The sequence below is a fragment of the Heptranchias perlo genome, chromosome 32 (genome assembly GCF_035084215.1).
Source record: "Heptranchias perlo isolate sHepPer1 chromosome 32, sHepPer1.hap1, whole genome shotgun sequence".
Taxonomy (NCBI): domain Eukaryota; kingdom Metazoa; phylum Chordata; class Chondrichthyes; order Hexanchiformes; family Hexanchidae; genus Heptranchias; species Heptranchias perlo.
Genome location: NC_090356.1, coordinates 247,184 through 272,956, shown reverse-complemented (window position 1 = coordinate 272,956; position 25,773 = coordinate 247,184). Strand labels below are relative to the sequence as shown.

General features: G+C 42.3%; 1 protein-coding gene and 1 long non-coding RNA gene across 6 annotated transcripts in view; one reads left to right on the top strand and one right to left on the bottom strand.

Moving 5' to 3' along the window:
- LOC137300887 (uncharacterized) overlaps positions 1 to 25,773 on the bottom strand; it is a 203,685-nt gene that overhangs the window by 155,971 nt on the left and 21,941 nt on the right. For 3 of the 4 annotated variants that reach the window (XR_010958177.1, XR_010958180.1, XR_010958178.1), the window contains exon 2: positions 16,522 to 16,589. This is a non-coding gene — a long non-coding RNA (uncharacterized lncRNA). Of the gene's footprint in view, positions 1 to 16,521; positions 16,593 to 25,773 lie in introns of all 4 variants that reach the window. The other variant, XR_010958179.1, reaches the window with a different exon arrangement.
- iffo2b (intermediate filament family orphan 2b) overlaps positions 1 to 25,773 on the top strand; it is a 118,942-nt gene that overhangs the window by 83,607 nt on the left and 9,562 nt on the right. For both annotated transcript variants that reach the window (XM_067970135.1, XM_067970134.1), the window contains exons 4-6: positions 889 to 1,029; positions 15,182 to 15,330; positions 25,222 to 25,342. In XM_067970135.1, coding sequence (XP_067826236.1) covers positions 889 to 1,029; positions 15,182 to 15,330; positions 25,222 to 25,342 — 411 coding nt within the window. The remainder of the gene's footprint in view (positions 1 to 888; positions 1,030 to 15,181; positions 15,331 to 25,221; positions 25,343 to 25,773) is intronic.

Genomic DNA, 25,773 nt, shown 5'->3' with positions numbered 1-25,773 from the left:
GTGGTTATTGTACCAGCTGGTAACCACAGCATTAGGACACTGAGAGCAGCACGCATCTTTTAATCTGGCAAGGAATATAGCACACATTTCTGTTTAGCAACTGTTTAACACTATTTTTCACTTGTGCTAGTCTTTGTGCACTATTAAGCACACCACTGACAACTGAAGCTAAGCAGTTAAAGCCACTCTGTATAGCAATGTGTGTTGTGCTCCCAAATCCCTTGAAAATTCTCAAGAAATGAGAATAGGGATAATGGGAGCATGGATAATTGAGATTAGTTGTATGTACTCCATTACTTTCATGTATTTACATGTTATGATCATCTGTCAGTGTAATCATTAAATTTGCCTACAACTAATCTCTAATATCAATCAACCCTTTAAAAACTGGAACATCTACTTCATAAAATTCTTCAGGAACTGATTGTGTATTAAGCACCTTGGGACATTTTACTGCGTTAAAGACGCTATATAAATGCAAGTTGTTGTTGACTGTTCTATTTGACTTTAGAGGAGCAGTTGTTAGTGTGTGGTCCATGCTCTCTTTTCTCCACCCCCCTCCCTCCCCCCCCCCCCCGGCCTATATCTTGGGGACAAAATGGTTAGAATGGTATGAAGCCATATTTATGTTTTAAAATCATAAGTGCATGCTGCAAACAGCAGAAACCAAGTTGCCAGGGCAATTTCTTTGTAATTGCTACACCCCAGTGAAATGAGCAAAGTGTTTTTTTTACCGTTTGAGGTTGTCTTATGCAGGTGTCTTTTGCATTGATGATCTGGCTTTGACCGGAACAATTAATCAAATTTGTGTGTATTTCATTTTCATCACCTGATCCAAAAGCATAGTTCATAAAACCTATAATAAAATTACCTTCTGTACCATTTCAGCAAATGTCCGATTTGGATACCAAGATTCAAGAGAAGGCTATGAAGGTGGATATGGATATCTGCAGGAGAATCGACATCACTGCCAAACTGTGTGACGTGGCACAGCAGCGAAACTCTGAGGACATGAGCAAAATGTTCCAGGTGAATGGAAACAGCTGTTGGGATTCAGTTAATGTGCATGGAAATGAAGGCTTTTTTTTTATTCGTTCATGGGATGTGGGCGTCGCTGGCAAGGCCAGCATTTATTGCCCATCCCTAATTGCCCTCGAGAAGGTGGTGGTGAGCCGCCTTCTTGAACCGCTGCAGTCTGTGTGGTGACAGTTCTCCAACAGTGCTGTTAGGAAGGGAGTTCCAGGATTTTGACCCAGCGACAATGAAGGAACGGCGATATATTTCCAAGTCGGGATGGTGTGTGACTTGGAGGGGAACGTGCAGGTGGTGTTGTTCCCATGTGCCTGCTGCTCTTGTCCTTCTAGGTGGTAGAGGTCGCGGGTTTGCGAGGTGCTGTCGAAGAAGCCTTGGCAAGTTGCTGCAGTGCATCCTGTGGATGGTACACACTGCAGCCACAGTGCACCGGTGGTGAAGGGAGTGAATGTTTAGGGTGGTGGATGGGGTGCCAATCAAGCGGGCTGCTTATTCTTGGATGGTGTCGAGCTTCTTGAGTGTTTTTGGAGCTGCACTCATCCAAGCAAGCGGAGAGTATTCCATCACACTCCTGACTTGTGCCTTGTAGATGGTGGAAAGGCTTTGGGGAGTCAGGAGGTGAGTCACTCGCCGCAGAATACCCAGCCTCTGACCTGCTCTCGTAGCCACAGTATTTATATGGCTGGTCCTGTTAAGTTTCTGGTCAATGGTGACCCCCAGGATGTTGATGGTGGGGGATTCGGCGATGGTAATGCCATTGAATGTCAAGGGGAGGTGGTTAGACTCTCTCTTGTTGGAGATGGTCATTGCCTGGCACTTATCTGGCGCGAATGTTACTTGCCACTTATGAGCCCAAGCCTGGATGTTGTCCAGGTCTTGCTGCATGCGGGCTCGGACTGCTTCATTATTTGAGGGGTTGCGAATGGAACTGAACACTGTGCAGTTATCAGCAAACATCCCCATTTCTGACGTTATGATGGAGGGAAGGTCATTGATGAAGCAGCTGAAGATGGTTGGGCCTCGGACACCGCCCTGAGGAACTCCTGCAGCAATGTCCTGGGGCTGAGATGATTGGCCTCCAACAACCACTACCATCTTCCTTTGTGCCAGGTATGACTCCAGCCACTGGAGAGTTTTGCCCCCGATTCCCACTGACTTCAATTTTACGAGGGCTCCTTGGTGCCACACTCGGTCAAATGCTGCCTTGATGTCAAGGGCAGTCACTCTCACCTCACCTCTGGAATTCAGCTCTTTTGTCCATGTTTGGACCAAGGCTATAATGATGTCTGGAGCAGAGTGGTCCTGGTGGAACCCAAACTGATATTGGTGACACAGTAAATTAACATATTCTCTGCCATGGAGTGATTTAAGATGTAGTATAATTAGGAACTAGGAATGAGGTTCTGCTGAGACAGTTTGAGGAGCTAAGAGTCTAAATTAATAAGCAGAACCTCGAAGGTAATAATCTCTGGATTACTACCTGAGCCACTTGCAAATTGGCATTGGGACAAACAGATCAGAGAGTTAAATGCGTGGCTCGAAGAGTGGTGTGGGAGGAAGAGGTTTCGATTCATGGGGCACTGGCACCAGTACTGGGGAAAGAAGGAGCTGTTCCGATGGGACGGGCTCCACTTAAATCAGGCTGGGACCAGCGTCCTGGCGAATCGAATAAGTAGGGCAGTGGATAGGATTTTAAACTAAAAAGTTGGGGGGAAGAGGTCAGGTTGAGAGGAAATTTAGAAATCTAATGAGAAAAGTTAAGACAATAGAACAGTGTAGTGACTTGGGTAAAGATAAGCAGAGTGTGGCAGGAAGAGACAGAGAGTTTACCAATAATAGTGCAACAACAAGGAAGGTCAAAGCAGGAAAAAATGGTAAAAAGTCAAAATTAAAGGCTGTTTATTTGTGCAATTAATTCATCTATCTTGTTACGAATGTTCCATGCATTCAGATAGAGATAAATGGTTTGATCGAATAGCCATTACAGAGACGTGGTTGCAAAATGACCAAGGTTGGGAACTAAATATTCCAGGGTACATGATATTGAGAAGACAGGCAGAATGGAAAAGGAGGGGGTGTAGCCCTAATAATAAAGGATGACATAAGGACAGTAGTGAGAAAGGATCTTGGCTTGGAGGATCAGGAAGTAGAATCAGTATGGGTAGAAATAAGAAATAACGAGGGGCAGAAAACACTGGTGGGAGTAGCTTATAGGCCCCCTAATAGTAGCTGTACCGTTGGACAGAGGATTAATCATGAAATAATAGGAGCTTGTAACAAAAGGAATGCAGTAATCATGGGGGAACTTTAATCTGCATATAGATGGGGCAAATCAAATTGGCAAAGGTAGTTTGGAGGACAAGTTCATGGAATGTATTCAAGACTGTTTCCTAGGGCAATATGTCATGGAACCAACTAGGGAACAGGCTATTTTAGATAGAATCATAGAAAGGTTACAGCATAGAAGGAGGCCATTCGGCCCATCGAGTCCGCGCCGGCTCTATGCAAGAGCAATCCAGCTAGGCCCGCTCCCCCGTCCTTTCCCTGTAGCTCTGAAAGATCTTGTGTAATGAGATAGTGTTAATTAGTAATCTCACAGTAAAAGAACCTCTCGGGGGAAGAGCAATCATAATATGATAGAATTTCACATTGAGTTTGAAAGTAACGTACTTAAGACAGAAACTAGAGTCTTAAACTTAAATAAAGCCAATTACATTAGGTATGAGGGGCGTGTTGTCAAAGGTAGGTTGGGAAATTAAATTAAAGGGTTTGACAGTTGAAAAGCAATGGCAAACATTTAAAGAAATATTTCAATATTCTGAATAAATATACATTCCATTGAGAAATAAAAACTCCACGGGAAGATTGATCCACCCGTGGCTAACTAAAGAAGTTAAGGAGAGTATTAGATTGAAAGAAGAGGCCAGTAATGTTGCCAAAAAGAGTAATAAGCCTGGGGATTGGGAGAGTTTTAGAAAAGGACAACCAAAAAATTGATGATACGGGAGAAAATAGAATATGAAAGTAAACTAGCAAGAAATATAAAAACTGATTGTAAGACCATCTACAAGGATATAAAAAGGAAGAGTAGCAAAAGTAAATATTGGTCCCTTGGAGACTGAGGTAGGAGAAATTAAATGGGGAATCAGGAAATGGCAGATGCTTTTTTTAAAAAGAATTCTATCTGTCTTCACAGTAGAAGACACAAAAAGTATACCAAAAATAATGGGGAAGCAAGGGGTAAATGAAAGGGAGGAACTTGAAACAATTAATATCAGTAGAGAAAAAGTACTTGAGAAACTAATGGGACTAAAAGCTGACAAATCCCCTGGACCTGATGGTCGACATCCTAGAGTTCTAAAAGAGGTGGCTGCAGAGATAGTGGATGCATTGGTTATGATCTTCCAAAATTCTCTAGATTCTGGAACAATCCCAGTGGATTGGAAAGCAGCAAATGTTACCCCGTTATTCAAGAAGTGAGGGAGAGAGAAAACAGGAATTATAGGCCATATAGCCTGACGTTGGTCGTCGGGAAAATGCTGGAATCTATTATTAAGGAAGTGGTAACAGGGCACTTAGAAAATCATAATATGATTAGGTAGAGTCAACATGGTTTTATGAAAGAGAAATCGTGTTTGACAAATTTATTAGTTTTTTGAGGATGTAACAAGCAGGGTAGATAAAGGAGAACCAGCGGATGTGGTATATTTGGATTTTCAAAAGGCATTCGAGAAGGTGCCACATAAAAGGTTGTTACACAAGGTAAGGGCTCATGGGGTTGGGATAATAGCATGGATAGAGGATTGGTTAAAGGACAGAAAACAGAGAGTAGGGATGAACGGGTCATTCTCAGGTTGGCAGGCTTTAACTAGTGGGGTGCCTCAAGGATCGGTGCTTGGGCCTCAGCTATTTACAGTTTATATTAATGACTTAGATGAAGGGACCGAGTGTAATGTATCCAAGTTTGCTGACGATACAAAGGTAGGCGGGAAAGTAAGCTGTGAGGAGGACACAGAGTCTGCAAAGGGATTATGGACAGGTTAAGTGAGTGGGCAAGAAGGTGGCAGATGGAGTGTAATGTGGGTAAATGTGAGGTTATTCACTTTGGTAGGAATAGAAAAACAGAATATTTTTTAAATGGTGAGAAACTATTAAAAGTTGGTGTCCAGAGAGACTTTTGGGTGTCCTTGTATGAGAAACACAAAAAGTTAATATGGAGGTACAGCAAGCAATTAGTAAGGCAAATGACATGTTGGCCTTTATTGCAAGGGAGTTGGAGTACAAGAGTAAGGAAGTCTTACTACAATTGTACAGGGCATTGGTAAGACCTCTCCTGGAGTACTGCATACAGTTTTGGTCTCCTTATCTAAAGAAGGATATAATTGCCTTACAGGCGGTGCAACAAAGGTTCACTAGATTAATGCCTGGGATGAGAGGGTTGTCCTATGAAGAGAGGTTGAGTCGAATGGGCCTGTACTCTCCGGAGTTTGGAAGAATGAGAGGTGATCTCATTGAAACATATAAGATTATGAGGGGCTTGACAGGGTAGATGCTGAGAGATTGTTCCCCCTGGCTAGATGCTGAGAGATTGTTTCCCCTAGGCCACCAACTAGGGGGAAGGATAATGAGGAGCAAATTTGCAGGGAAATTACAGAGAGGTGCAAAAGCCATAGAAGAGTGATAATAGGGGATTTCAACTGTCCTAATATAGACTGGGATAACAATAATATAAAGGGCAAAGAAGCATTGCTGGACTTGGTTGTAGGGAATGAGACGGGCCAAGTGGAACAAGTGTCAGTGGGAGAGCATTTAGGGAGCAGTGATCATAGTATCATAAGGTTTAGAGTAGCTATGGAAAAGGACTTTGTCCACTCTGAAGTAAAAATACTCACATGGAGGAGGGCCAATTTCAGTGGGATGAGAACAGATCTGGCCCGGGTAAATTGGAATCATAGCTTGACAGGCAAAACTAAAATTGAAAAGTGGGCGGCCTTTAAAGAGGAGATGATTTGGGTACAGACAAGGTACATTCCAACGATGGAGAAAGGTAGGGCAGAGCCCCCTGGATGACAAAGGAGATAGAGAATAAGATGAAGCAGAAAAAAGGGGCATATCACAGGTGTCGGGTTGATAACACAAGTGAGAACCAGGCAGAATATAGAAAATTCAGAGGGGAAGTGAAAAAGGAAATATGAGGAGCAAAGAGAGTATGAGAATAGACTAGCGATGAACATAAAAGGGAATCCAAAAGTCTTCTACATACATGTTAACAGTAAATGGGTAGTGAGGAGGGGTGGGGCCGATTCGGGACCATAAAGGAGATCTGCTCATGGAGGCAGTGGGCATGGCTGATATATTAAATTAGTACTTTGCATCTGCCTTTACCAAGGAAGAAGATGCTGCCAGAGTCTCGGTAAAGGAAGGTTTGGTTAAGATACTGGATTGGCTAAAAATTGAGAAAGAAGAGGTACTGGAAAGGCTAGCTGTATTTAAAATAGATAAGTCACCTGGTCCGGATGGGATGCATCCTAGGATGCTGAGGGAAGTAGGGGGTGAAATTGCAGACGTACTGGCCATAATCTTCGACATCCTTAGATATGGGGATGGTGCCGGTGCCAGAGGACTGGAGAATTGCAAATGTTACACCCTTGTTCAGAAAAGGGTGTAAAGATAAAGCCAGCAACTATAGGCCAGTCAGTTTAACCTCAGTGGTGGGGAAACTTTTGGAAATGATAATCCGGGACAAAATTAATAGTCACTTGGACGAGTGTGGATTGATTCGGGAAAGCCAGCATGGATTTGTTAAAGGCAAATCGTGTTTAACCAACTTGATAGAGTTCTTTGAGGTAACAGAGAGGGTAGATGAGGCCAATGCAGTTGATGTGGTGTATATGGATTTTCAAAAAGCGTTTGATAAAGTGCCACATGGTAGGCTTGCTATTAAGATTGCGGCCCATGGAATAAAGGGGGCAGTAGCAACATGGATACAGAATTGGCTAAGTGACAGGAAACAGAATAGTGGTGAGCGGTTGTTTTTCGGACTGGAGGGAGGTGTGCAGTGGTGTTCCCCAGGGGTTGGTGCTGGGACCACTTCTTTTCTTGATTTAAATTAATGACTTGGACTTGGGAGTACAGGGCACAATTTCAAAACTTGCGGATGACACAAAACTTGGAAGAGCAGTGAACAGTGAGGAGGATAGCGATAGACTTCAAAAGGATATAGACACTCTGGTGGCATGGGCAAACACGTGGCAGATGAAGTTTAACGTGGAAAAATGTGAGGTGATGCATTTCGGTAGGAAAATGAGGAGAGGCAATGTAACAGATTTGGGGGGGGGAAGTGCATAAATTGTTGAAGGTGGCAGGGCAGGTTGAGAAAGCGGTTAAAAAAGCATACAGGGTCCTGGGCTTTATAAATAGATGTAAGGAATCTTACAACACCAGGTTATAAATGAGGGATTTAAATTACGTGGATAGACTGGAGAAGCTGGGAATTGTCCTCTTTGGAACAGAGAAGGTTGAGAGGAGATTTGATAGAGGTATTCAAAATCATGAAGGTTCTGGACAGAGTGGATAGAGAGAAACTGTTCCCATTGATGGAAGGGTCAAGAACCAGAGGGCATAGATTTAAGGTGATTGGCAAAAGAACCAAAGGTGATATGAGAAAAAATGTCTTTATACAGCGAGTGGTTAGGATCTGGAATGCACTGCCCGAGGGAGTGGTGGAGGCAGATTCAATCATGCCCTTCAAAAGGGAACTGGATAAGTACTTGAAACGATAAAATGTGCAGGGCTACAGCGATAGGCCAGGGCAGTGGGACTAGCTGGATTGCTCATGCATAGATCCAGCACGGACTCGATGGGCCGAATGGCCTCCTTCCGTGCTGTAACCTTCTATGATTCTATGATTTCACCAGGACAGTCTGCATGGGAATCATTTATTGCAGGAAATGGTCTGCAGAGTGATGTTGGCTTAAGCCTAATAACTGGTCACCTGTTTTACAAATTCTACCATTGTAAATTTAAATTCTGTTTGGAGTTCAACTGTTTTGTAGAATTTCTGAAAGAATTAGTTGGCAATTTAAACAGTAGAAATGGCTTTGTCAAACATATTTAAATGAAAAGTAGAATGATTCCAATTTGTTGGCAAGGAATTTTTAAAATATTAAAAGACTGATTTAATTACCTCAGGAATGTGGTTTCTGTCAGGTTTGGAACTTCCCAGATTCATTAACCATTTGGTCTTTCCCACAACACACTGACGCTCATTCCTGGTATCATTTTGGTGAATCTCTTATGCACCCTCTTCTTCACGGCCTTTACGTTCAAGTGCGATGTCCTGCATTTCCTTTATCAATGCATTGTTATTTCTTCAAAGGACTCCATTAAGTTTGTTAAACACAATGTGCCTTTTACAAATTTGTGCTAGTTGTTCTTAACTCATATCTTTCTAAGTGAGTATTACCGTTATCCTGTATTATGAATCTCACTACTGAAGTTTGGCTGACAGGTCTTTAGTTACCTGATTTAATCTTTCTATCTTCATTCCATCTTTCGAATGAGACCCTAGACCGAGATCCCATCTACCCTATCAAGTTTAAAAAAAAATCCCATGATACTATTCGAAGAATTGAAGGGGAGTTCTTCCCGGTGTCCTGGCCACTATTCACAATATATATCAATGATTGGATGAGGGAACTGAATGTAACATTTCCAAGTTTGTAGACGACACAAAGCTGGGGTGGAATGTGAGCTATGAGGAGGATGCAAAGAGGCTCCAATGTGATTTAGACAAGTTGGGTGAGTGGGCAAGAACATGGCAGATGCAGTATAACGTGGATAAATGTGAGGTTATCCACTATGGTTGTAAAAACAGCAAGACAGATTATCATCTGAATGGTGATAGATTGGGAAAAGGGGAGGTGCTACGAGACCTGGGTGTCCTTGTACACCAGTCACTGAAAGCGAGCATTCAGGTGCAGCAAGCAGTTAGGAAGGCGAATGGTATGTTGGCGTTCATTGCAAGAGGATTTGAGTACAGGAAGAGGGATGTCTTACTGCAGTTGTACAGGGCCTTGGTGAGACCACATCTGGAGTATTGTGTGCAGTTTTGGTCTCCTTATCTGAGGAAGGATGTCCTTGCCATGGTGGGAGTGCAACGAATGTTTACCAGACTGATTCCTGGGATGGCAGAACTGACGTATGAGGAGAGATTGGGTCGACTAGGCCTATATTCGCTAGAGTTTAGAAGAATGAGAGGTGATCTCATCGAAACATAAAATTCTAACAGGACTAGACAGACTGGATGCAGGGATGATGTTCCCGATGGATGGGGAATCCATAACCAGGGGTCACAGTCTCAGGATACGGGGTATGCCATTTAGAGCTGAGATGAGGAGAAATTTCCTCACTGAGGGTGGTGAACCTGTGGAATTCTCCACCACAGAAGGCAGTAAAGGCCAAGTCATTAAATATATTCAAGAAGGGAGATATATTTCTTAATGCTGAAGGGATCAAGGGATATGGGGAAAAAGTGGGAACAGGGTACTGAGTTAGATGATCAGCCATGACCATTTTGAATGGCGGAGCAGGCCCAAAGGGCCGAATGGCCTACTCTTGCTCCTATTTTCTATGATTCTATAATTTTACCCTCAATCCACATCACTAAAATAGATTATCTAGTCATTATCTCATTGCTGTTAATGGGACCTTGCTGTGTGCAAATTGACTACCATGTACATAGGAACAGGAGTAGTCCATTCAGCCCCTCGTGCCTGCTCCGCCATTTGATAAGATCATGGCTGATCTGTGATCGAACTCCATATACCTGCCTTTGGCCCCATATCCCTTAATACCTTTGGTTGCCAAAAAGCTATCTATCTCACATTTAAATTTAGCAATTGAGCTAGTATCAATTGCCGTTTGCAGAAGAGAGTTCCAAACTTCTACAACCCTTTGTGTGTAAAATGTTTTCTAATCTCGCTCCTGAAAGGTCTGGCTCTAATTTTTAGGCTGTGCCCCCTACCCCTAAAATCCCCAACCAGTGGAAATAGTTTCTCTCTATCCACCCTATCCGTTCACCTTAATATCTTATAAACTTCGATCAGCTCACCCCTTAACCTTCGAAACTCTAGAGAATACAACCCCAATTTGTGTAATCTCTCCTCGTAACTTAACCCTTGAAGTCCGGGTATCATTCTAGTAAACCTACGCTGCACTCCCTCCAAGGCCAATATGTCCTTCCGAAGGTGCAGTGCCCAGAACTGCTCACAGTACTCCAGGTGTGGTCTAACCAGGGTTTTGTATAGCTGCAGCATAACTTCTGCCCCCTTGTACTCTAGTCCTCTGGATATAAAGGCCAGCATTCCATTAGCCTTCTTGATTATTTTCTGCACCTGTTCATGACACTTCAATGATTTATGTACCTGAACCCCTAAGTCCCTTTGAACATCCACTGTTTTTAACTTTTTACCATTTAGAAAGTACCCTGTTCTATTCTTTTTTGATCCAAAGTGGATGACCTCACATTTGTCTACATTGAATTCCATTTGCCACAGTTTTGCCCATTCACCTAATCTATCAATATCGCTTTGTAATTTTATGTTTTCATCTACACTGCTTACAATGCCACCAATCTTTGTGTCATCGGCAAACTTAGATATAAGACTTTCTATGCCTTCATCTGAGTTGTTAATAAATATTGTGAATAATTGAGGCCCCAAGACAGAGCCCTGCGGTACTCCACTAGTCACATCCTGCCAATGTGAGTACCTACCCATTATCCCTACTCTCTGTCGCCTTTCGCTCAGCCAACTTCCTAACCAAGTCCATACTTTTCCCTTGATTCCATGGGCTTCTATCTTAGCTAACAGTCTCTTATGTGGGACCTTATCAAATGCCTTCTGGAAGTCCATATAAATAACATCCATTGACATTCCCCTGTCCACTACTTTAGTCACCTCTTTAAAAAATTCAATCATGTTTGTCAAGCACAACCTACCTTTCACAAATCCATGCTGGCTCTCTCTGATTAACTGAAAATTCTCGAGGTGTTCAGTCACCCTATCCTTAATTATAGACTCCAGCATTTTCCCCAAAACAGATGTTAGGCTAACTGGTCTATAATTCCCTGGTTTCCCTCTCCTTTCTTAAAAAGCGGAGTGATATGCGCAATTTTCCAATCCAGAGGGACAGTTCCTGAATCTAGAGAACTTTGAAAGATTATAGTTAGGGCATCTGCAATGTGCTCACCTACTTCCTTTAAAACCCTGGGATGGAAACCATCTGGTCCTGGGGATTTGTCACTCTTTCGTGCTATTATTTTCTAAATTACTGTTGTTTCACTTATGTTAATCTTATCGAGTCCCTGTCCCCGATTCAATATTAGTTTTCTTGGGATTTCCGGCATGCTGTAAATACTGACGCAAAGTAATCGTTCAACATGTCCGCCATTTCCCCATTGTCAATGACAATATCCTCACTTTGTTTTTAAGGGGCCAACACTGCTCCTGACCACCCTCTTTTTACTAATATAACTATAAAAGTTCTTCATATTGGTTTTGATATGCCTTGCAAGTTTCTTTTCATACTCTCTTTTTGTAGCCCTTACTAACTGTTTTGTGACCCTTTGTTGATCTTTGTGTTTTTCCCATTCGTCAGGATCTCTGCCATTTTTTGCCCTTTTGTATGCCCTTTCCTTATGTTTTATACTGTCCCTTACCTCTTTAGTTGTCCATGGCTTTTTTTTGGCAAGTAGACTTCTTGCCCCTCGGGTATAAACCGATTCTGTCTCATGTTAAATGTTTCTTTAAACATTTCCCACTGATAATCAGTCATTTTACCCGTTAACAGATTTGCCCAGTTTACTGTGGACCGTCTCTGTCTCATCCCATTGAAGTCGGCCTTACCCAAGTCTAGAATCTTAGCAGCTGATTCACTTTTTTCGCTTTCAAACACCACATTGAACTCAATCATGTTACGATCACTATTGGATAGATGTTCACGCACAGTTAAGCTGTTAGCTAAATCTGGTTCATTACTCATTACTAAATCTAGTATGGCTTGCCCCCTTGTTGCCTCTAGGACATATTGCTGTAGAAAACTATCCCGGACACACTCAAGAAATTCACTACCTTTCTGACAGTTGCTAGTCTGCTTTTCCCAATCTATGTGAAGGTTAAAGTCCCCCATTAAGACCGCTCTGCCTTTTTTACACGCTTGTCTAATCTCTGCATTTACACAATCTAGCACTTCAGAGCTGCTGCCAGGGGTCCTATACACAACTCCCACCACAGTCTTAGATCCTTTCCTATTTCTCAATTCAACCCATAAGGTCTCTGTTGGCTGCTTACCTCTCGTTATATCCCCCTTTATCATTGAAGTGATTTCATCTCTAATCATTAAGGCTATTCCTCCCCCTCTTCCATTTTCCCTATCTCTCCTGTAGACCTTATAACCTGGTATGTTTAGTTCCCAATCCTGACCATCCTGCAGCCATGTCTCAGTAATAGCTATCATGGCATACCCTCCAATTTGAATTTGAACCTGTCATTCATTTAATTTATTCCTTATACTCCGTGCATTTGTATATAGAACTCTTAGTTGGGCCACACACCCTAGCCTGACCTTCAGCTTTGATGCTGGGTTAATCGCCTTATGCCTTCTAGTTTTTATTTTATCTGTCGTGCCTAAAGTACACTTTCTTTCTGCTGCTCTACGCGTTTCCTTTTCGCTTGTTCTTGAACAACTGTTTGTACTATTTGTATTGTAAATTTCCCCTGGGTCTTCCCCTCTCTTGCTGCTCTCAACTTTATTCCCTTCTGACTCCCCGCTAAGGTTCCCATCCCCCTGCCATTCTAGTTTAAACCTTCCCCAACAGCACTAGCAAACACCCCCGCGAGGACATTGGTCCCGGTCCTGCTCGGGTGTAACCCGTCGCGCTTGTAAGGTCCCACCTTCTCCAGAACCGGTCCCAATGTCCCAGGAATCTAAATCCCTCCCTCCTACACCATCCCTGCAGCCACGCATTCATCCTGTCTATTCTCCTGTTCCTATACTCACTATTACGTGGCACTGGTAGTAATCCTGAGATCACTACCTTTGAAGTCCTGTTTTTTAATTTATCTCCTAACTCCTTAAATTCACCTTGCAGGACCTCATCCCTTTTTTTTTTTTACCTATGTCGTTGGTACCAATATGGACCACGACTACTGGCTGTTCACCCTCCCCCTCCAGAATGCCCTGCAGCCGCTCTGTGACATCCTTGACCCTAGCACCAGGGAGGCAACATACCATCCTGGAGTCACGTTTGCGGCCGCAGAAACGCCTATCTGTTCCCCTTACAATTGAATCCCCTATCACTATAGCCCTGCCACTCTTCTTCCTCCCCTCCTGTGCAGCAGAGCCACCCATGGTGCCCCGAACTTGGCTCTTGCTGCTTTCCCCTGATAAGCCATCTCCCCCAACAGTATATCTGTTTGAGAGGGAGATGGCCCCAGAGGACTCCTGCTCTACCTGCCTAGTCCTTTTACTCTGCCTGGCGGTCGCCCATTTCCTTTCTGCCTGCGTAATCTTTACCTGCAGTGTGACCACCTCACTGAACATGCTATCCACAATAGTCTCAGCATCACGGATGCTCCACAGTGAATCCACCCGCAGCTCCAGCTCCGAAATACGGTTAGTCAGTCGCTGCAGCTGGACACACTTCCTGCACACATGGTCGCCAGGGACACTGGTAGTGTCCATGACTTCCCACATAGTGCAGGAGGAGCATATCACGGTTGCGAGCTGTGCTGCCATGACTTGCCTTAGACTCTCAGATTCTCCTCCCGCTCTAGGTTTCTCCTTTTATACTGTGCTCACCTCTTGGACTCTCCTGCCGCACCTGTGACGTCGCACAGTAGTTTTCTCTTGTTGCAGGTCTGCTACTGCTTTTATTCCCCAGTCTCAGTCTTCTACGCTCAGGTCTACTGCTGCTATGTGGGAAAAGCAAGGCAAAGCAGCACCTCCTTCCCCCAACTCCCACACTTACCAAACTCTCAGCAGTTCACACTGTGTTGTCTGCACACCGCGCTGTCGCACTGACAGGCCCCTGTATTTCTTGGTTTGTGACTCAGATGAGTCAGGCCTGCTCCACCTTCAGGTACCAGTTTAATCTCGCTAACCAATTAACTAACTACAGCAGCTCTCTCTGCTGAAGCCTGACAGAAACTTAAAAATTTAAACTTTAAAATTGAACTTAAACAGTTGATAGCAATTGAACTTTAACAGTTGATAGCAATATGCACTAGATTTTAAAGAGATTAACCCTTAAACTCCCACACTTACCAAACTCTCAGCAGTTCACACTGTGTTGTCTGCAACTGTGTTTCCTACATTATACCAATGACTACACTTCATGTAAAGTGCTTCAATGGTTGTAAAGTGCTTTGGGATGTCCTGTGGTCCTGAAAGGTATTATATAAATGCAAATCTGTCTGTCTTAATCAGAGGTGTTACACTGATAATGCTCCAGTCCTCTGACATAGATTTCATATCCAAGGATGTTTGAAACATTGGTGAGAGGCCCTGAGAAACCCCTCAATTTACTATATAAAGTCCGTATGGAATTGGGTGTAAGTTCCAGAGTAGAAATGCATTTATCTTGCGCCTTACAAGATCTCGGGATTTCCTAAAACGCTTCACAGCCAATGAATTAACAATGTAGTCACTGTTATGTAGGGAAATGTGGCAGCCAAATTGTGCAAAGCAGTGTCCTACAAACAACAATGAGATAAATGTCCAGATAGTCTGTTTTTGGTGGTACATGAAGGATAAATATTGGCCAGGACACTGGAAGAACTCCATTGCTCTTCAAATAGTATCATGGAATCTTTTCCATCCACCTGAGAGGGCAGATGGCCTCAGTTTAATATCTCATCCGAAAGAAGTTAAATACCTGTCAAATCAGAACATTTTACCCATCTTTTGTGGTAGTGTTGGTATGTTTCTCTCATCCTGTGATGTTTCTTACTCCAGCGCATGCAACTGGTGCATGGAAGTTTATACAGCTCCAATATAACCTGCAGACATCGCAAGTGTAATACTTGTGATGCATATAATTCGTCGACTGAATTCTACATCCTAGTTATTACAACTCTCTCCTATTAAGGTGGTGACTGTCAGCAAAAAGAAAGAAAAGAAGCCAGCATGCGATGACGAGAGCTCAGAAACTGATGGGGATACCACACGGCACTCTGATGATGATGTCAGCACATCCCTCAATATAACTGATGAAATGAAGCGAATGCTCAATCAACTGTAAGTAAAGGGCTCCTCTGGTCAGTTAATGCACATTGTATAAAATTACAGTTTGCCTTCTGTGACTAATAACAAAGTGGCTTTTCTGTTAATTTTATGTCATTAACTTGGGGAGGGTGGGGAGGAGCAGCTAAATTAATTGAACTCATTATGTAGCTTTAAAGTAACACTTTAAAGCTACATAATGAGTTCAATTAATTTAGCTCTATTAAGGTGTTTAATTTTGGATATTGGGGACAGGGTGTGTAGGTGGATGCGCTAGAGGAGAAATGAGGATAATGGTTTTTCTCTAAATGCTAGAATGCATCATTGTGCTATGCCCTTAGAGGTTCTTTCCTAAAGGTGACTATTGCTGCAACATGGAGGTCTAAGAATGCATCTATGTGCTGTGTTTTTAGAGGTAGAAAGAGGGATTGATATCTGCCATTTTCTACTCAGTAAATTAATTCCAGACTTGAGGGAAAAAGCATCAATAAGGGTGAGGAACATGTCCAAGGAGGGAAAGAAGAAAAATCAGAGCATAAATCATTTTGGATGTGGCTTAGTGGACAGTTATAGAAAGAAAAAAACTTGCATTGTTGATTGACTAGCAAACCTGGATCATCAATGAGACCTGGCATTTGGAGCTGAAATTCTTCCACATGGCTTCAGATAACTCTCTAGGCTTCAAATAACCCTTCATGCTAATACCCTAATGAGTAGGATGGTCCTCGGTGAACAAGTAGCAGGAACCATACTGGTGATCTGTACTTATTTTTTATTCATTCATTGGATGTGGGCGTCGCTGGCAAGGCCAGCATTTATTGCCCAACCCTAATTGCCCTTGAAAAGGTGGTGGTGAGCCATCTTCTTGAACTGCTGCAGTCCGTATGGTGAAGGTTCTCCCACACGCTGTTAAATGTGCTCACCTGACGAAGGAGCAAAGCTCCGAAAGCTTGTGATTTCAAATAAAGCTGTTGGACTATAACCTGGTGTTGTATGACTCCTTAAATTTGTCCACCCCAGTCCATCACCAGCATCTCCACATCACACGCTGTTAGGCTGTGTTGTTTTAGTTGGTTAAACTGCCAACAGTAGCCCTTTGCACATTTAGGTGTCCATATGACTACGCTATCTGGACTTCAATAAATGGGATATATCCCTACAAGGAGAATGCACATTACAAATCAGACAAATAAAAACACTACTTACGTGGATTTTTCAGTAGCTCGGTTTGGAGACTTAAGTGTAGTTATGGGTTGCTGCACATGTCACTCTTCCTGCTGACCAAAAAAGTTACACACATCACTACATGTCACAGTAATTTGTATGTAAATCACTTAGAGAGATGATGAGGTATTATATAAGTGGAAGTCTTCCTAAACTTTTCTTTGAAGGTTGCATACAGTACACAGTCAGAGGATATGGGCTTGTTCTCAAATTCCCCCAAATGGTTTGTTTCTGAGCTTGGCTGGACAGTCTCAAGTTAGCAATATGGGATTTTAAACATGTACAATGTACAATGGGTGAAAAATAGCTTTTCACATCTAGCACTAGCTTGTTTGTGCCAATGTATGAAAGAAACCACAGATTCTGTTTTCTACCAGTATTTACTTTTATGCTGCCTATAATATGTCAAAATTCTCAGTGGTGTGGAGGAACAGAAATTAAAAGTTGTACAAACACAGATTTTATGACTTTTGATAAATTTACTCCTTCAATCATTCCTTTTTAAAGAGGGCAAATGGGATCCTGACTTTTATAAGCAGGCAAGTGATGGTGAATCTGTAGCAATCTTACATAAAATTTACAGCACAGAAACAGGCCAGGTCTTGTGCGAAAGCAGAGTACTAGATGTAGTTTTGGACCCCCCATTATAGAAAGGATATTGGAGCCATTGAAATGGTGCAAAGTAGATTCACTAGAATGACATCAGTGATGAGAGGATATAGTTGTGGTGGGAGATTTGGGGGGAAAAAAATAGAACTGTTAGAACAGAGAAGATTAAGGGGGTTCTAATGGAAGAGTTCAATTTTGAAATGGATTGAGAGGGTAATTGGTGAAAGCTTATTTTCACTAGTCAGTAAATTGGTAACAATGAGGCAGAAAACTTGGGATTGGTACTAGAAGCATAAATAAAGAGGTTATCAGAATATGGCATACATTACTGCAACAAGCTATTGAAGCCAAGTTCATCACAGCATTTGAAGAGAAAATTTGTGCACATGTATCCCCAGATCTCTCTATTCCTGTACCCCTTTTAGAGTTGAGCCCTCTAGTTTATATTGCCTCTCCTCGTTCTTCCTACCGAAATGTATCACTTTGCATTTTTCTGCGTTAAATTTCATCTGCCACGTGTCCGCCCAGACCACTAGCCTGTCTATATCCTCTTGAAGTCTACCACTATCCTCCTCAATATTTACTACCCTTCCAAGTTTTGTGTCATCTGCAAATTTTGAAATTGTGCCCTATACACCAAGTCCAAGTCATTAATATATATATCAAGAAAAACAGTGGTCCCAGCACTGACCCCTGGGGAACACCACTGTACACACCCCCCTCCAGTCTGAAAAACAACTGTTCACCACTACTCTCTCTTTCCTGTCCCTTAGCCAATTCTGTATCCATGTTGCCACAGCCCCCTTTATCCATGGGCCACAATCTTGATGAAAAGCCTATTGTGTGGCACTTTATCAAACGCCTTTTGAAAGTCCATATACACCACATCAACCACATTGCCCTCATCTACCCTCTCTGTTACCTCATCAAAAAACTCTATCAGGTTAGTTAAACACGATTTGCCTTTAACAAATCCGTGCTGACTTTCCCTAATCAATCCATACTCGTCCAAGTGACTGTTAATTCTGTCCTGGATTATCATTTCTAAAAGTTTCCCCACCACTGAGGTTAAACTGACTGGCCTATAGTTGCTGGGTTTAACCTTACACCCTTTTTTGATCAAGGGTGTAACGTTTGCAATTCTCCAGTCCTCTGGCACCACCCCGATATCTACGGATGGTTGGAAGATTATGACCAGTACCTCCGCAATTTCCACCCTTACTTCCCTCGGCAACTTAGGGTGCATCCCATCCAGATCGGGTGACTTATCTACTTTAAGTACAGCTAGCCTTTCTAGTAGCCCATCCAGTATCTCAATTTACCCGGGCCAGATCTGTTCTCATCCCATTGAAATTGGCCCTCCAATTGAGTATTTTTACTTTAGAGTGGTCTGTGTCCTTTTCCATAGCTATTCTAAACTTTATAATACTATGATCGCTGCTCCCTAATTGCTCGCTCACTGACACTTGCTCCACTTGGCCCACCTCATTCCCTAGAACCAAGTCCAGCAATGCATCCTTCCTCGTTGGGCTGGAAACGTACTGATTAAGAAAGTTATCCTGAACACATTTCAAAAATTCCTCCCCCCCTACGTCCCTTATTATTATTATCCCAGTCTATATTTGGATAGTTGAAGTCCCCAGTTATCACTACTCTATGGCTTTTGCACCTCTCTGTAATTTCCCTGCAACGTTGAACTCGATCATATTATGATCGCTATTAGATAAATGTTCACGCACCATTAGGCTGTTAACTAAATCTGGCTCATTACTCATTATTAAATCTATTATGGGCTACCCCCTTGTTGGTTCTAGGACCTATTGTTATAGAAATCTGTCCTGAACACACTCAAGAAATTCGGTACCTTTCTGTCATGAGCTCATCTGCTTATCCTAATCAGTATGAAAGTTAAAATCCCCCATTAAAACCACGCTGCCATTGCTACATTCTTGTCTAATCTCTGCATTTATATATTCTGCCACTTCACAGCTGCTACCAAGGGGCCTATACACAACTCCCACTAAAGTCTTAAATCCTTTTCTATTTCTTAATTCTACTCATAAAATCTCCACTGCCTGCTTACCTCTCGTTATATCCTCTCATTATTGAAGTAATTTCATCCTTAATCACTAAGGCTACTCCTCCCCCTCTACCAGTTTCCCTATCCTTCAATGGACCTTATAACTTGGTATATTCAGTTCTCAGTCCTGACCATCTTGCAGTCATGTCTCAGTAATGGCTACCATATTAAGTTGAATTTGCATCTGCAGTTCATTCAATTTGATCCTTATACTCCATGTGTTTGTATAAAGAATTGGGGCCACACACCCTAACCTGTCCTTCTGCTCTAATGATGTTTTTCTTAAACATTTCTTATTTCTCTCTCCCAATTTAATTACTTTACATCTTTTAGTTTTCCCTTTACCCATAGTGCCTAAAACATAATTTCTGACCATCACTCTACACTCTCTTCCTTTTCGTTTGTTTTAGAATTATTATTCATACTACCTATTCCAACCGAGCTCTCCCCGCCCCCCCCCCCTCCATTTACTAGTTTAAAGTCCTTGTGACTGTCCTATTCATCCTTTCCGCTGGGGCCCTGGTCCCGGACTGGTTCGGGTGGGGCCCATCCCAATGGTGCAGTTCCTTCCTGTCCCAGTGCTGGGGCCAGTGGCCCATGAAATGGAACCCCTCTTTCCCACACTAAAGCTACGTGTTCACATCCCTAATCTGCTTATCCCTACACCAACATGCAGGTAATGTTATCACAAAGGGTTTCAGTTCGTGGGGCACTGGCACCATTGCTGGTGAGGGAGGGGGCTGTTTCGTTGGGATGGGCTTCACTTGGACTGGGCTGGGACCAGTGTCCTGGCGGATCTATTAATTAGGGTGGTAGGTAGGGCTTTAAACTAACGAGAGAGGAGGAGGGTGATTGTAGAGGGTTGTTTTTCAAACTGGAGGCCTGTGACCAGCAGTGTGCCTCAGGGATCGGTGCTGGGTCCGCTGTTATTTGTTATTTATATTAATGATTTGGATGAGAATTTAGGAGGCATGGTTAGTAAGTTTGCAGATGACACCAAGATTGGTGGCATTGTGGACAGTGAAGAAGGTTATCTAGGATTGCAACGGGATCTTGATAAATTGGGCCAGTGGGCCGATGAATGGCAGATGGAGTTTAATTTAGATAAATATGAGGTGATGCATTTTGGTAGATCGAATCGGGCCAGGACCTACTCCGTTAATGGTAGGGCGTTGGGAAGAGTTATAGAACAAAGAGATCTGGGAGTACAGGTTCATAGCTCCTTCAGAATGGAGTCACAGGTGGATAGGGTGGTGAAGAAGGCATTCAGCATGCTTGGTTTCATTGGTCAGAACATTGAATACAGGAGTTGGGATGTCTTGTTGAAGTTGTACAAGACATTAGTAAGGCCACACTTGGAATACTGTGTACAGTCCTGGTCACCCTATTATAGAAAGGATATTATTAAACTAGAAAGAGTGCAGAAAAGATTTACTAGGATGCTCCCGGGACTTGATGGTTTGACTTATAGGGAGAGGTTGGGTCGACTGAGACCTTTTTCCCTGGAGAGTAGGAGGTTTAGGGGTGATCTTATAGAAGTCTATAAAATAATGAGGGGCATAGATAAGGTAGATAGTCAAAATCTTTTCCCAAAGGTAGTGGAGTCTATAACGAGGGGGCATAGATTTAAGGTGAGAGGGGAGAGATACAAAAGGGTCCAGAGGGGCAATTTTTTCACTCAAAGGGTGGTGAGTGTCTGGAACGAGCTGCCAGAGGCAGTAGTAGAGGCGGGTACAATTTTGTCTTTTAAAAAGCATTTGGACAGTTACATGGGTAAGATGGGTATAGAGGGATATGGGCCAAGTGCAGGCAATTGGGACTAGCTTAGTGGTATAAACTGGGCGACATGGACATGTTGGGCCGAAGGGCCTGTTTCCATGTTGTAAACTTCTATGATACAGGGTAAGAGCAGAGAAATGGGATTAAAGTGGATAGTTCTGATCTTGAGCTAGCATTGGCACAAGCAAAACGAAAGCCTTGTGCTGAAATTTCTAGGATTACGTCTCTTACAGAATATGAAGTCCATGTCTATCACTATCTCCAATTTGTTCTGCAATACATGACAGCAAAAAAACTTCAAATATAAAAAGAAATGTTATACAGTAACAGTTTCAGGCAGGAGAAGACCTTCAGTCCATCTCGCCCACCTATCCGCAGTATTCCCTCGGTGCATTTCTAATAACCCTGAATTCCTATTTATTTATTGACCAGAACCTGTCTAGTTCCTTCTTTAAACTCATTAATGTTTATTGTACCACCATCCTTGCGGGTAATCTTACCACCCTTTTGGTTTTAAAAAAAAAAGTTCCTCCTACACTTCTATTTTCTTTCATTGTCCTTAAATATGTCTCTTTGTGCTTAAATTCTGTACACAGTGGAAAAGCTTACTTGAATCTAATTTGTCCAAACACTTCTATCGTATCACCTCTCGGTCTTCGCTTTTCAAGAGAGAAAAGATCCAGGGTACTCATTCTTTCCTCATACGTCATTCCCATAAGTTCTGAAATCAACAGTATAGCCCTTCTCTGTACCCCTTCCAAACACTCTATCCTTTTTGAAATAGGGAAACCAAAACGGCACGCAGTACTACAGATGTCGTTTCACCAGGACCAAATACTGTTTTAAAATGATTTCTCTGGATTTAAATGTTATGTCCCTTGCTATGCATCCCAACATTCTGTTTGCTTTTTTTTTTAAAGTATTGTCACTGTTCTACTAGGTCTGTCATCTCATCTAAGAAATTAAATAATCATCACCTCCCACTCCTAAAACTATGCTGACTGTCTCAGATTAGCTCATGCCCCTCAAAATGCTCCCTTATATTATCTCATAATACAGTATTTTCAAGCACTTTCCCAACAGTGGAAGTAAAACTTAGGTGTCTATAATTTGTGGTCGGGTGGTGCAGTGATTGTTACTGGACTAGTAATCCATACAAGTAAGTTCAAATCCCAATATGAGAATTTGAATTTTTTTAAAATCTGGAAATACAGAGTTCGTATCGGTAAAAGTGATCATGAAGCTGTCGGATTGTCATTAAAAACCCAACTGGTTCACTAATGTCCTTTTAATGAAGGAAACCTGCCGCCCTTTCCTGGTCTGGCCTATATGTGACTCCAGTTCCATAACTAAGTGGTTGACTCTCAACGGCCTTTTGAAGTATATCACCAGCTTCTCAGGGCAACTAGGATTGGGCAATAAATGCCAGCCTTGCCAGCGACTCCCACCTCCCAAGAATTAATATATTTTTAAAAATTGATGGTACATCCCTCACCCCTTTTTTGAAGATGGGAGTCACATTTACTATGTTTCCAATCCTCTGGGATTTGGCCGGAGTCCCTGAAAAATATAAGAACATAAAGAAATAGGAGCAGGAGTAGGCCAATCGGCCCTTCGAGCCTGCTCTGCCATTTAATAAGATCATGGCTGATCTGATCCCAACCTCAAATCTAAATTCATGTCCACTTTCCAAGAGTTGTCTCAATCATTTGTGCCAATTCCTTCAAAACCCTGGGTTGAAAGTTCCCAAAGTGTCTTCTCCTGATTTAAAAATTTTTTCAGTCCACATTCATCTTTAAACTGTATCCCCAATTCTGGCATTTCTCCCCTCATTTCTTTTGTGAGCATTGTTGAAAAATAATGGTTAAATTCTTCAGCAATATCTCCATCTTCAGAAACCATTTTCCCATTATCATTGTTTGGTGGGCTAATCCCTCTTTGCACCATTGTTTACTGCTGACATATTGAAGAATGCTTTACTGTTGTGCTTTGTTTCCAGATATATTTTCCTCCTGATCCATCTTTGCAGCACTCAGTTGATTTCTTGGCATTCCTCAGCCTGTATTTACAGATCTCCTTACTTCTTGTTCCTTTTCCCTATCTCCCTTTCCTGAACACTTAATAATTTAGAATGCTTTCTCTTTCTCCCCAATGTCTTTCACAATTTTGTTAGGAAGCAAAACTGGTCTTATGCAGTAAAGGAGGAGGTAGTGATATTGGATATGATAAAAATAGATAAAGAGGAGGTACTTAAAAGATTAGCAGTACTCAAAGTAGAAAAGTCACCCGGTCCAGATGGGATGCATCCTAAGTTATTGAAGGAAGTACGGGTGGAAATTGCGGAGGCTTTGGCCACAATCTTCCAATCCTCCTTGGATATGGGCTGGTGCCGGAGGACTGGAGGATTGCAAATGTTACACCACTGTTGAAAAAAGGGAAGAGGGATAAACCTGGCAATTACAGGCCAGTCAGCCTAACATTGGTGCTGGGGAAACTTTTAGAGACAATAATCCAGGACAAATTTAATTGGCACTTGGAAAAGTATGGGCTAATAAATGAAAGTCAGCACGGATTTGTTAAAGGAATATCGTGTTTGACTAACTTGATTGAGTTCTTTGATGAAGAAATGGAGAGGGTTGATGAGGGTAGTACGGTTGATGTGTATGTGGACTTTCAAAAGGCATTTGATAGAGTACCACATAATAGCAAATGTTAGCAAAACTAAAGCCCATGGAATTAAAGGGACAGTGGCAGCGTGGATACAAAATTGGTAGGGGACAGAAAGCAAAGAGTAGAGGTGAACAATTGTTTTTCAGTGGTGTTCCGTATTAGGACCACTGCTCTTTGATATATATTAATGACCTGGACTTTGGTATAGAGGGTATAATTTCAAAGTTTGCAGATGACACGAAACTCATAAATGTAGTAAACAATGTGGAGGATAGTAACAGACTTCAGGAGGACACACAGACTGGTGAAATGGGCAGACACATGGCAGATGAAATTGAACGCAAAGAAGTGTGAAGTGATACATTTTGGTAGGAAGAATGAGGAGAGGCAATATAAACTAAATGGTATAATTTTAAAGGGGGTGCAGGAACAGAGAGACCTGGGGGTGCGTGCACACAAATTTTTGAAGGTGGCAGGACAAGTTGAGAAGGATGTTTTTTTTTAAAAAAAAGCATATGGGATCCTGGGCTTTATTAATCGAGGCATAGACTACAAAAGCAAGGAAGTATTGCTAGACCTAGATAAAACACTGATTAGGTCTCAGCTGGAGTATTGTGTTCAATTCTGGGCACCACACTTTAGGAAGGATGTCAAGGCCTTAGAGAGGGTGCAGAAGAAATTTACTAGAATGGTACCAGAGATGAGGGACTTCAGTTATGTGGAGAGACTGGGGAAGTTAGGGTTGGTCTCTCCTCTGGCAGAGAAGGTTAAGGGAAGATTTGATAGAGGTGTTCAAAATCATGAAGGGTTTTGATAGAGTAAATAAGGAGAAATTGTTTCCAGTGGCAGAAGCATTGGTAACCAGAGGAAACAGATTTAAGGTGATTGGCAAAAGAACCAGAGGCGACATAAGGAAACAATTTTTTACACAGCAAGTTGTTATGATCTGGAATGCACTGCCTGAAAGGGTGGTGGAAGCAGATTCAATAGTAACTTCAAAAAGGAATTAAATAAATACTTCAAGGGAAAAAAATTACAGGGCTATGGAGACAGAGCAGGAGAATGGGACTAATTGGATAGCTGCTTCAGAGAGCCGGCACAGACACGATGGGCTGAATGGCCTCCTGTGCTGTACCTACTATGATACTATGATTCTTTTATTCTGTCCCTAATCTTGTTCAGGGATAAATTCCTTTTGCATCTCAAACTATCCCTTTTGAAACTATTCCACATTTCTTACAAATCTTTTCTTTCCAGTATCTCTTCCCATTCTACCTTACTCGTGCATTCTCACCTACCCTTAAAATCAGCTTGTTTAAAATTTAGCTTTTTTAAATTGTCTTCCTTTTGTTTTCTATCCTCATGTCCCCCTGAATGTCAGAACGTTACGATCACCAGATCCCAAATGTTCCCTTACTTCTACTTGCAAATTGTTCCCTCCTCGTGTTGATTCCTTGATGACATTGGGAGAGAAAACATGCGGAACACAACCTGCTTTACCCATATGCACATTGGGAATTGATATTTTGTATGTTTCTCCCCAGGCGAGAGACTTTTGACTTTGAGGATGACTGTGATAGTTTGAGCTGGGAAGAGAATGAAGAGACCCTACTGCTTTGGGAAGATTTCTCTGAGTACACAACCACCGTGGAACCTCCAGCAGAGGTACCCCTATTCACAAGTGAATAATTCAATGAATGCTGGGAGGGGGTCAGTGATGGAGTCTGTCAGCGATAGTCTAAAAATCTCTGACTGGTGTGCAGTTCCACATTACATTAGGGTGTTATTCATCAGTGAAGCCCTTGTCCAGAATGAATTGCCTGACCCAGAGATTCTGATTGAATAGAGAGTAACATTTCCTCATGCTTGAGATCTCATTGAAACCTTTGGAGATTTAAAAGTAAATAAGTAGTTTGTGCCCCTCTAGAATATAAAAAGCAGAGGGAGTCCAGTAATACCCTTCTTACCCTAATATGTTGGTGAAGTGACCTCCTTAACCCCAGATGAAATATTTCAGGGTAATATGTTTGATTATTCAGATGTACAAATCGGCTGTGAGCAGGTTGTGTAATTTGTTTGTTTTTTGACTCCTTGCA